Source organism: Monocercomonoides exilis (genome assembly GCF_001643675.1).
Source record: "Monocercomonoides exilis strain PA203 chromosome Unknown scaffold9-1957334, whole genome shotgun sequence".
Taxonomy (NCBI): domain Eukaryota; phylum Preaxostyla; order Oxymonadida; family Polymastigidae; genus Monocercomonoides; species Monocercomonoides exilis.
The window spans coordinates 123852-136148 of NW_027150554.1; the positions used below are offsets into that span (position 1 = coordinate 123852).

A 12297-nucleotide genomic window follows, 5' to 3' on the forward strand; every position below is an offset into this window, starting at 1 on the left:
TACCATCTGTAAAAAATCAAAAATCAAAAATCAAAAATTAAAAAAAAAAAAAAAAAAAAAAAAAAAAAAAAAAAAAAAAAAAAAAAAAAGAGAGAGAGAGAGAGAGAGATGAAAAGTCTTTTTCGTTATTAGAAGAAACAAGTATGGGATGAACAACCATTGCAATGCAAAATAACTCATTTAAATCGATATTTCTTGCTTGAAATCAAAAATTAACATTATTTCTTTAGAAGAATGATTTTATAAAAGCAGTTTCTTCATAATCAATAAAGGAATATGGGTTTTTATGTAAACACCAATCAATTGTTTAAAAGCAAGAAAAAAAAATATAGGAAAAAAGAAGAAAAATTCAAATAATTTCATATTTTGTTGAAATTTAAACATGAAAATGTTTTCAGACTTTGAACGAATTATATCAAAAATTTGAAAATTTGAAGTTTTTCAATTTTGAAAAATTTTTTGTGTAACAGCATTGAAAAAGGAATTATTGCAAATAATTAATTAATCAATTGCCATTATTCAAAAGAACAAGTTTCTAAAAAAAGAAAAGACTTTTCGCTTTTTATATTATTTTTGCGTTGCAATAAGAATTTCATTCATAAAAAAATTTGATTTGTTTCGAAAAGATTTAAAGAGAAAACAAAAAGAAATGGTATGATGATCAATTAATTTTTCTAAAACGTGATTTTCTTGTTGATTAATTTATTTTATGTTTTTGTGGACAGTCACATGGATTACGTTTTCATGGATTCAAATTATTTTATTGAGAACAGTATAACCACTTTCAAGAAAGTGTCTGGCACAGTCTTTATTTCTGAAAAAGGCAATGATTCCCTTCAAGATTGTGGAACAGAAAAAAATCCATGTAAATCAATAGAAAAAGGAATTGAGCAACTAGGAGAAGGAATTGAAGAAAGAACAATTAAAATTATTGATTCTGTATCAATTCCTTATGATATTTTGTTTTCCAAAGATTACATCTTAACTATGACAACAGATTCAGAACAAACATTAAGAAGAATCACTACATTTGATTTGAACGAACTGGCTGAAAAAGGAAACTATCACATGACAAATGAAAAAACGTTGAAGCTGGAACATTTAACTTTTGATCTTGTTTCATTTAGAGTTAAAGAATCACCATTGAAATTAAATTTTGAAGAATCTTCTATTATCCTTTCGAAAGGCATTAATGGAGATTTGACAATTAGCGATTGCAACATACATTATAAAAAATGGACTGATGAATATGCCCCTTTTTCTTTATTGAGAATTACAGAAGGAAAAGTTACAATTGACGTGCTTGACTGGGACTTTTCATACGTTTACTATCTTTCTGGCATGACTATTCTTCATGTGTCCGAAGGCGTTGAAATACAAAAGCTTAAAGACTTTAATATTCAGAAAACAAAACTTCAAAATGGATGCGCTCTGGAACTTCTTTCATCATTCACGTTAGAAGGATGTAATTTTTAATTTCTAGCCAGAAATTCAACAAAACCAAATTTACTGGAAGTAAATAGCGGGGCAGACAAAAAAATTGTAGTTACTATCTCAAGGTGTACCATTTCTGAAATTGAAGCACGTATTGCACAAAAAGGAGGCTGCTTTTACTTTGAGATTCTACACACAGAAAGCGAATTAAACATTTTGAATACAATATTCAATTCTGCAGAAGCTTATCGAGGAGGAGCGATTATGATTGGTGCAACTAGAGGGAAAGTGAAATTGGAGAATGTGTATTTTAACAGATGTTTAGGCTTTCTGGAAGGAGGCGGACTTTTTATTTATGACCTTTCACAGATGGCAAAGTTTGAGTGCACCAACGTGTCATTTGAAAAGTGCATTTCAACAAGGAGTGGCGGAATGGAAATTATTCTGGGGAAAGAAGAGATCAAAGGAGATGGAATCTTTTTTAAGAACTGCCACTTCGATAAAAATGCGGCCAATGAAGGCGGGAAAGATGTGACGATCAAATGTGAAGGGAATACGGAAATAACTCAGTCGCCTTTTGATGCATCTTCATTCAGCACTTCCGGAGAAAATCGAGTGTGCATGATAAAAAGTGATGGAACAACAATAATCCACGATTATTGGCTAGGCGCAAGTTCGTTGGAAGTCGTTGTTGATGCAGAAAATGGGGAGAACAGCGCGGAATGCGGTAGGCCTCAGCAAGTACCGTGCAAAACGATTAAAAAGGCAATCGAAAACTGCAATTGTGGAATTCCTTTTGTTGTGACCGTTATGGACAAATGCAGCGAATACGATACAGAGCCAATAATTATCGAAGGGCGTAATATATTTTTATCGCAAAAAGGCAATGGATACATCAGATTCATCACTGCTTTGGACGAGTTGAAAGTATTCGATGGCTGTGCTGTGTTTAATGTGCAAAAAGACGCATATTTTAAGCTGCACCAAGCGGAACTAAAAGTGAATTCATCACGAAGGAGTGGCAGAGACAATGGGCTCATCCTTTGCGATGGAACGGACTCTGAAATGCATTTCATTTTTGTGGATTTCAGCGTAATAGGCAATCAGCAGTCTCTGAACTGCGTGCTGATAGAGTGCAAGTCTGGAATCTTAGAAATGCAGAATTGCAACATTGAAGACACCAAATCTACTTGTGCACTTTTGCTTGTGGAATCATCAGATAAAGTTAGGTTCCAGAGTTCATGTTTTGCGAGACTCACTACCACAAGCAAGATTCAATCTGCTGTCACCATGTTGAGTGGATGTCGTTCGATCTTCTGTAACAATGTGAATTTATTACATTGCTCGTCAGTTGAGCACAAAATTGGCGGGGCATTTTACTTAGAGATTGGGGATAGTAGAAATGTCATTCAACTTGTAGACTTGTACTTCCGCAATTGTTCGTGCAAAAGTTCTCAGACAGTTGCGGATGGGAGCATGTCAATGCATAATGAAGAGTCAGAAGGAGGAGCAATGTTCATCCGAGCTGCTGATGAAGTGACAGAGTTGGTGCCACTTTGCTTATGCGACGTTGGATTTGAGAACTGCAGTGCTGACAAAGGACAGTACATTTTCATTTCGGTTCCAGTTGGGCGGGAGCAGATAGGCGATGATACGTTCCTATTTGAGATGAGCGAAATTTACGACAAGGAGAATTTAATACTTATGGAAGACAGAAAAGATGGAGAAGAGAAAGTTGTTGATCTACTGACCGATGAAATAAATAGATTACCATATCATTCAGATCATCTTTATATCGGAGGTGACGAATCCAGTAAAGACAAAGAATGTGGAGGAAGAGAAATGCCATGCAACACAGTCAATACAGCCTTTTATCACGGATATGAAACAACATACATTTATATGCATATCATCGGAAGAGTTTGTGTAGACGAGCCATTCTTTTCCAACAAAACAGTAAAATTTTCATCATCATCATCATTTCCACCTTCTTCTCCCTCTTCCTCTTCCTCCTCAACAATAGAACGTGATCAAGGAACATTTCACATTGGAACAAATATGAAAGCCGGAGGACAAAATGCTGTGTTTGAGGCGATCCATGGTTCTTTGTATTTTGAGCACATTGACTTTGAATAACCTGATGCCATCGAAGGAGATGAACTGGACCTGATTTGCACAAATACTGTGATTGAAATAGCTAATGCAGCGTTCAGGCCCTGGTACACTGGATTGAAGGGAGAAAATGTGAGGGGTGGAGAAGGAAAGCAGCTTCCATACAAACTGATTGCTGCAACCGGAGACTGTAGCATTTTGCAAACAGTTATTTATGGAAGAAACGGAAACACCACAAGAAATGCAATGAGCCAGATCAGACAAACAGATAAGAACAATTTCTTTTTTAAAAAGGAAGAATTAGACTTTAAATTTAGAGCAGTGGATAAGACGGGCGAAAATGACAATCCTTTGTGTTTATGGGAGTCTGGGCTTGTTTGCGTGAATTTTTACGCAACCATAAATGACAGCTCCTTTATTAACATCGGAGAAGGCGCTTTTTTCTCACATTCTATTTCCTCATTGAAAATAAACAACTGCAGCTTTATGAACAACCATCCAATTGATACAGACTTTGAGAAATATCCTTCTTTAAGAAATAACATTCGGGTGTGCGATGGGTATGAAATTCACAACGTTCATGTGAATTCTTTGGCACCAGGAAGCGATGGTTTGGAAGGCAGGCTATTTGGGATGCTTTTGAACAGAAAAGCCGATGGAGCAGCTGTCGAGAACATGGACTCATATTTCTTTTCGCCTATTTTAAAGAATATAACAATGAAAAAAGAAAAGTCGAGAAATGTGATTGAACTGCCAAGCAATGAAAGGAGCGAGCAAGATGCTGAAGCAGTTGTGCATGGATCATATCTGTTTCCCTGTGGATTGACATTAGAGGCATTAAAAATAAGAGCAGAGCAGGAACGAAGATGGACAGTTTGTCCAGTTTCTGAGTATGTGAGCGAGACAGAAATGAAAGTGAATATTCCTCTGTCGCTGCTTGATGAAGACGAGTATGCTTCTGTTGTGTGTCGATTATCATATTCGAGTGGGGTGATTGACGGAGAGAACAGACACACAGCAAATGTGGTTTTGGTGAAACAGAAAAAAACTGTCCCAAAGAAATTGACAACCACACAGCTTGTGGCAATCATTCTTTCTTCAAGCATTTTTGCTGTTGTCGTCGTTGTTGTGGTGATTGCTATTGCTGTTTATGTATTGAGAAACAAGAGGAGGAGGATGTATAACAATTTCAAAGATTCAAATTAGAAAGGCTTAATATAACAATGCAGATATAAAGGAAAAGATATGAGATATATCAATTTTTATGTGTGAAAATAAAAATCGAAACAAAATTTAGAGTGAATAATTCTGTTATTTCCAATATTGTGGAAAACGTTTATTTCTTTAAAGAGATTATTTTAAGTTTCATCAGATATATGTATAATAATTAAACATGTTTATTGCTTCTTGCTTATTAATTATTAATTTTTTCCAATGATTTTGAATCTTTTTTATTTCTATTGTTTTTTTTTTTTTTAAAATAATTTCTAATATTTTTTTGTCTTTTTTAACATTTGTTTGGAATGATCTACTGTTTACAAAATTGCAATATTTATTTATTATCTTGTTATTTGTCAAGAGATTAAATGAAATTATTTTTCAAAAATTACTTGTTAACAATTGTTATTTAGGTTAAAGATCATTAAAATACAAAATTTGACATAAAACTTCGTTGGATGAGCCAGTTTAAAGCAAGTGGAACAGACAATGATGTAACACCATATACACAAAATGATTCATCATCATTATTTTTTACACAAAAAATTCGAGATGAAGGAGAAAGAGAAGGATCTTTATTTGAAAGTAAAGGATCACTTTATCAACGAATTCATGGGACACCTAAAAGATTATCACAACAAAGCAGTCAAAAGATAACAAGCCCACACAGAATGATACAGACAACACTTAATTTTAGCAAAAGCGCATCAATTAATATTCCAAAACATTCTTCACAGCCGATGTCAAATGAACAGAAAACCGAAAACGAAATTGAAGATAATGATTTGGATTTTGTGAGTGAATCTGTTGGATCTGCTGTTGAATTTCATTCTAATCCAGCAAATCAATCACAATCTTTTAGTGATGTAACTATTGGTAAAAGATATGATCCATCAACAGCAATAAAATCACCTCCACGCTCACCGTTAATGCTTCTCGGGTTTGATATGGAGAAGCTAGAAAGCTTTACTCTCTTTGATTACTTTTCTTTTTCACAAAAATATAAAATTTTAATATTAACGAAAATTTCATTGAAAATGAACTTAATTTTTATTTTATTCGTATAACATTTTACACATTATTGACTTATTTTTGACATTCATATTTCCTTTCTTTTCTAACAGAAAACTCGGAGAGAAGAAGAGATCACTTTGTGATTTAACTCCACCAAGCTCTCCTCCTTTAACGAAAATAAATCCTACGCAACAAGCAAGCCCATCTTTGTTCAGCCAAATGCAAATGTCTCGTACAGAATCGCCATTTCAACAGCAAAGCGTTATTGCCCCCAACGCGATGACAGGCCAATTAGAGGAGAAATCAGTGAATCCTCAACCCGATTCACCAGCTGCTGCTGGAGCATTTTCTTCACTCGCGTCTCCAGTCAGCATGCTGAGCGAGTTTGCATCTCAGCAGAGGCAAAAAACAGAGCCCTCTCAAACAACTCTGTCACAGCGGCAGCTCTCGCCTTCATCTGCCACTTTGTCAATGAGCACTACAACACCAACACAAAGCAGCTCATTCAGCATGTCACAGAAGCGCATACTTTCACCAACGCCTCTGTCGCAGTCAAAGATACCATCGCCTTCATCACCGTCATTTATCCCACCCACACTTATGTCTCAGACACAATCACAGGCACACTCTCAAATACATTCTCAACCACAATCCCAATTTCAATCACAGAAAAGAACAATTTCCCAAACACAGCCGCAAACACAGCAGCTGTCTCAGCCACGAGTGAAATCTCCTTCTCTTTCTCTCTCGCCTTCCCCTTCACCATTGCCATCATCCCCGTCATTATCTTATTCTTCTTCTTCATCTTCATCTTCTTCTTCATCATCCAATAAAACAAATGTTCAGCGTTATCAATGGTTGGAGCCACCGTGTGACAAGCACAGACGCCCGCCCACCGATCCAGACTATGATGCCTCTTCTCTCTACATCCCACCCGCCGCCTTTTTGGAGCTGACGAAGTTTGAGCAGCAGTACTGGGCAATCAAAATGAACCGATTTGACCACGTTTTGTTCTTCCAAAAGGGCAAGTTCTTTGAAGTGTATGAGATGGATGCAGAGATTGCGAGGAAAGAGCTTGACCTGAAGATGACAGAAAGAGTGAACATGAAGATGTGCGGGGTGCCTGAAGCGAAGTTTGCAGAGTGGGCGAAGAAGCTGCTGATGTTGGGGTACAAAGTGGCGCGTGTGGATGAGATTGGGAAGGACTCAGACGAAGACACAGGAGTGGACAAGCAGAAGATGACATTTGGAGACGAAGAGGAGGAAGAGGAAGAAGAAAGAAGAAGAAAAGAAAGAGAAGGAAAGGCTTCTGCTGGTGGGAAAGGGAAGCTGGAGATGCTGATGGACGAGAGGGTAAGGCAGATGTCGAACATGGGGCAGAGCAAGACACCTCTTCCGAGTGACATCCAAAGAAGAGAGCTGACACAGGTGTACACACGAGGCACACTGATTGACCCTGATCTGATGGATGATGACAATGTGGGGTATTTGATATGCATCTGCGAGGGAGAGCCAAGAAGAACAGAGAAGAAGGAATTCTTCAGGTAATAATTACATTTATTTGGTATTATTAAACATTTTTATTTTGTTTATTTATTCTTTCTCTCTTTTTTTCCTCCTTCTTTCTCATTTAACCAAAAGTTATTCGCAACAATCCAACGAGAAGCAGCCACCACGCCATCTTCTGTCATCAACAGCCACGTCTTTTGGGGTGTGTCTGTTGGATGCCTCTTCATCCACCTTTTTTGTGGGCGAAATCGACGACGACTCAACTTTGACGGCACTTTCGTCACTTTTGGCAATAAACACCCCAAAAGAGGCTGTGCTAAGATACTCAACTGACGGGTGTGACGAATATTATCATTATTTTATTTTATTTATTGTATTTCTCATTATGTCATTATAATTCTTTTTATATTTTCTTCTCCCACCTCTTCTTCTTCATCTTATTCCTCTTCCTCATCATCATCACCAGCACCACCACCATCGAAGCAGCCCGTAGTTATTCCAAACAGACCTTTTCTGAGCGCAACAGATCTTCTTCTTCATCTTCCTCACACAAAAGAGTTGTGTGTCTGACTGTCAGCGTGATGAAGCAGCTGCTAACAGAAAACGCGACAATCACCACAAAAGACAACGAATACTTCAGTGCGAGCAAAGGCGCCCTGTTTGTGAGGAAGCTGATGGAGAAGCTGAGGGAAAGAAGACAGGAAAGAGAGCAGAAGAGGAAAGAAGAGAAGGAGAAGAGCCAGCTTTTGGGGGGTATTGACGAGAAGATGAGGGAGAAGATGGAAGAAGAGAGGAGGTGGGAGGAAATGAGCAGAAGGAGAATTAACAGCGGCAGATCTGAAGACAGTCCTTTGGCTGCATTGGGAGAAGAGGAAGAGGAACAGTCACTCAATTACTTCTCTTCTCTTCTGGCTGAATTTGAGAATATTACAAACAACAGAAACAACTCGTCATTCTCTTCTTTCTCTTCTCCTTCTTCTCCTTCTTCTTCACTTGCCTTGTGTGCACTGGGTGGCTGTTTGCAATACATTCGTGATGAATGTGTGTCTCATCTGATTATGCCATCTGCTGAACTCTTCCCTCTTTCCTCTCTCTTTCTCATCCACAACAACTCATTCATGTTCATCGATGCACCAACAATGAACAACTTGGAGATTTTTGCTGCTGGACAAGCAAAAAGATACTCTGTTGGATCAAGATCATCATCATCGTCATCATCATCATCTTCTTCTTCCTCTTCCTCCACTTCGATGACATCCTATTCACAACAATCCTCCCCTCCTCCCTCATTTCAGTCCTCTTCCTCATCATCTTCTTCCTCATCCTCTTCCTCTTCCTCCACATCCTCACCCACCACACTCTGGTCTCTTCTCAATCGCACCTATCTTCCCTGTGGCCGGCGTCTCCTGCACCACTGGGTATGCCATCCTCTTTCCTCACTGAAGATGATCAGCGAAAGACAAAGTGCTGTGTTTGCATTTATGAGTGACTCATCGGCAAAGGTGTTGATAGAAGACATGCTGAAGAGTCTGAGCGGGAGCAGAAGTGGAGAGAAGGAGAGGAAGACGAGAATAAGAGGAAGGAAGGATGACAGAGAAGATGACTATGAGGAAGGATATGAGGAAGATGAAGAAGAGGAAAGAGAAAGAGAAAGAGAAAGAAGAAGAAGAGATGAACTGTCTTCGTTTATTGCACTGAAGCCGAATGTTGATGGAGAAAGGATAGTTTTGAGGCTTCGTGTGGCTGTGAAGGGAGTGAAAGAGGAAGTGATGAGGAGGAAGAAGGAAGTGGCAAGCGAGCAGAAGAAGAGGAAAGACATGTACGGAGATGATTATGAGAGAAGCAGAGGATTTGACGATGAAGATGATGAAGAATACAATAATAACAACAACAATGAAGGAGAAGAATTCGATTCAGAAAAGTTTTTGAGAGACGAAGATGGATTGGAAGGAGGTGAAGGAGGAGGAGGAGAAGGAGAAAAAGCAGAAGGAAACTCATCAAACACACAACAATCGAAAATAGCGCAGAAGAAGAAGAGATTCGATCCCGACAGCATTCCACGTCCGACGAAGAGGGAGGTTGAGTTGCTGTCTTCGGTGACATCACACGGCGGAGGAGTGAAATTAGACAACTTTCTGTATGTTCTGAGGCAGCTGAGAATAATTGTGGACACGGTGAATAGCAGGACAGTGAAAGGATGGGTGGAGAGAGGGAGAGAAAGAGCGAAGAGGAAGATGATGAAGAAGAGGCAGGCGGAAGAAAGAAAGAAGAAAGAGAAAGAGGAGAGAGAGAAGAGGAAGGCAGAAAAAGCAGAAAAAGCAGAGAAGCTGAGATATTCGATGGACATTGTTGACAGCAAAATGGATATGACAGAGCTAAATGAACTGATCAATTCAGCAGACAAAGAAAGAGAAGGAAATTTGGCAGAAGATGAAGACGACAATGAAGAAGATGAAGATGAAGAAGGAGTGTGTGAAGGATTGGATGATTTCGATGAGGATGACAATGATGCTGTTGAAAGCTGTGATTCAGCGAGGCTGAGGCAATTGCTGACAGTCGAAGGGAAAATGCCAGAAGTAGACACTTCATTCACTTCAAAGCCGTCTCAATCTTCTTCTTCTTCTTCTTCTTCATTTTCTTCCTCTTCTTATTCAAATTCCTCTTCATACTTCTCTTCTTCTTCTTCTTCTTTGATTTCACCACCACCATCACAATCAATATCATCATCATCATCATCATCTTCTCCTTCTTCTCTGCCATCTCATTCAGACTCAATCGTCTTTGCCAATTATGGTCTCTTCCCAAACATCAATGACATCCTCACCTTCTTTGAGAATGCATTCGATCTATCTGCTTCATCTTCCTCTTCTTCTTCCTCTTCTTCCTCCTCTTCTTCTTCTGTTTCCAGTGCTGCCTCTTCGTTCCTCCTCCGCCCAACTCTTCTGATGTCCCGAGTGAACCAAGAAGGCAAACGAGGGAAAAGAGAGCTGATGGGCACATCTTCTTCATCAATCGCCACTCCGTCGCGTGGCACAGACAAAAGCTACGACAAAATCTGCGACGAAATCGATGCTCTTCTGAAGGCGCTGACAGATCACGTGGCAGAAGCGAAGAACTTGCTGGGCGGGCCAAAGGTGTCGACGCATCTTTTGTCGAAGATTTCGATGAAGACACTCGGAAACAGCCCGTTTCAGCTGGAGATTCCAGTCGAGCTGACAGAAACAGACAAGTTTGTGGCGAACTGCGGCAGCTGGGACCTGATGTCGCAGACAAAAGACGTGCACCGCTATTGGACGCCGAAGATAAAGAAGATTATTCCGCGGCTGACAGAGCTGATCATCGAGAAGGAGTCGAAGTGCAGACTGTTTGCATCGCAGATAGAGATTATGTTCTGTTCGTATTCGCATTTGTGGCTGAGGGCGTTTCGAATAGCGAGTGAAATAGACTCGCTCCTGTCACTCGCAAAGGCGTCTCTCTCATTCGACGGATGCCTGCCAAAAGTGCTGAAACACAACACATTGAAATATGATGGTGTCATTTCTGATTATTTCTTTATAATTTTAATTTAATTTAATTTTATTTATTTTAATATTTCCTTTTTAGGCTCTTTGTTTTCTTCATCACCCACCCCATCTACCACTCCATCCTCCTCTTTCTCTCCTTCATCCACACCTCCTCTTTCTCAAAATACTGTTTCTTCACCTTCACCTTCCTCATCTTCTTCTCCATCATCATCTCCTTCTTCTCAATATCATCCTCTTCCCATGTTCGAAGCCAAACAGCTAAGACACCCTTGTTTAGCAGCAGGCTCAACAGTGTCTCTTCTGAATGCACTCGAAATTGGGTTGAAGGCGAAAATGAGGCAGAGACGAAGGCAGATGGGCGATGCATACAAAAACAGCAGCTCTTCTGAGCTGTCCAATTTGTCCTCACAGCCAACCACGTGCATCCCCAACGACGTGTCTATTGGAGGCATCTCGCCCTCCCTCCTCCTTCTGACAGGGCCAAACATGGGCGGCAAGTCTGTTCTGCTGAAGACGTGTGGCCTTTGTGTGATACTTGCTCATATTGGCTGTGCTGTGCCTGCTGCGGAGTGTCAGATGACGCTGTGTGACAGACTGTTCGTGAGAGCAGGTGCATCTGACAGGATTGTTGCTGGTGAGTCCACTCTGTTTGTGGAAATGGCAGAAACAGCGCAGATGCTGACGAATGCGACGGAGAGGTCGTTTGTAGTGCTGGATGAGCTGGGCAGAGGGACAGCCACACACGACGGGGCAGCGATTGCCTCAGCTGTGATGAGGGATGTGACACAGAGGATTAAGTGCAGGGCAATTGTGGCAACACACCACCACTCGCTCACAGTTGACATGGCAGACTCGCCAGACGTGCAGATGTGCTACATGATGACACGCTTTGACACGAGGAGGGAGGAAGCATACGGAAGAGACGATTCAGACAACAATCAGTCATCACCCACAGATGTCATCTTCTTGTACCAGTGCATTTCGGGTGTGTGCCCTCGCTCGTTTGGGATGAACGTGGCCAGACTGGCGGGTCTGCCGCTGTCAGTGGTCGACAGGGCAAATGAGATATCGAGGCATCTGGAGTCTTCGGATAAACAGAACTTCTTCTCTTCTTCCACTGCGAGAAAGCTGATTGATAACTCAATGAGATCACAAACAGGCTTGTTTGATAGCAAATCAGGGGATCAGAAGCAGGTAGATGTGTCTCAATTGTCTGCAACAGCTGTCTCTATTTTCTCAAGAGTGAAAAATCTACAAAGGAAAATTGCAATTCTTCAAAGAAGAAAGAAAAATAGGGAAACTGAAGCAATGCTTGCTGAATGTGGAGAAGAATTGAAGGCTTTGGTGCAATTAGCAAAGGAAGTTAAATCGGGAACCGCTTCAATTTTTTAAGAATGTTATTTATGTATTTCTATTTCTATTTTTTAATTTTTTCCAAAAAATTTTGTAATATCTTTCGATCAAACTTACCGCATTTCTAAATTGG

General features: G+C 39.9%; 2 protein-coding genes across 2 annotated transcripts; both read left to right on the forward strand.

Annotated features, from left to right (window-relative positions):
* Positions 1–987: 987 nt before the first annotated feature.
* On the forward strand, positions 988–4752 carry MONOS_3067 (uncharacterized protein; the record flags this gene model as incomplete). The annotated part of the gene is made up of 3 exons (XM_067873039.1): positions 988–1454; positions 1524–3535; positions 3632–4752. The coding sequence occupies 3 exons, from the start codon at positions 988–990 to the stop codon at positions 4750–4752; spliced, it is 3600 nt and encodes a 1199-aa protein (XP_067732263.1).
* Positions 4753–5188: 436 nt separating this feature from the next.
* Positions 5189–12272, forward strand: MONOS_3068 (DNA mismatch repair protein Msh6). The gene is made up of 5 exons (XM_067873040.1): positions 5189–5704; positions 5889–7322; positions 7420–7623; positions 7754–10818; positions 10891–12272. The coding sequence occupies exons 1-5, from the start codon at positions 5223–5225 to the stop codon at positions 12201–12203; spliced, it is 6498 nt and encodes a 2165-aa protein (XP_067732264.1). The 5' UTR covers positions 5189–5222; the 3' UTR covers positions 12204–12272.
* The last annotated feature ends 25 nt before the right edge of the window (positions 12273–12297 follow it).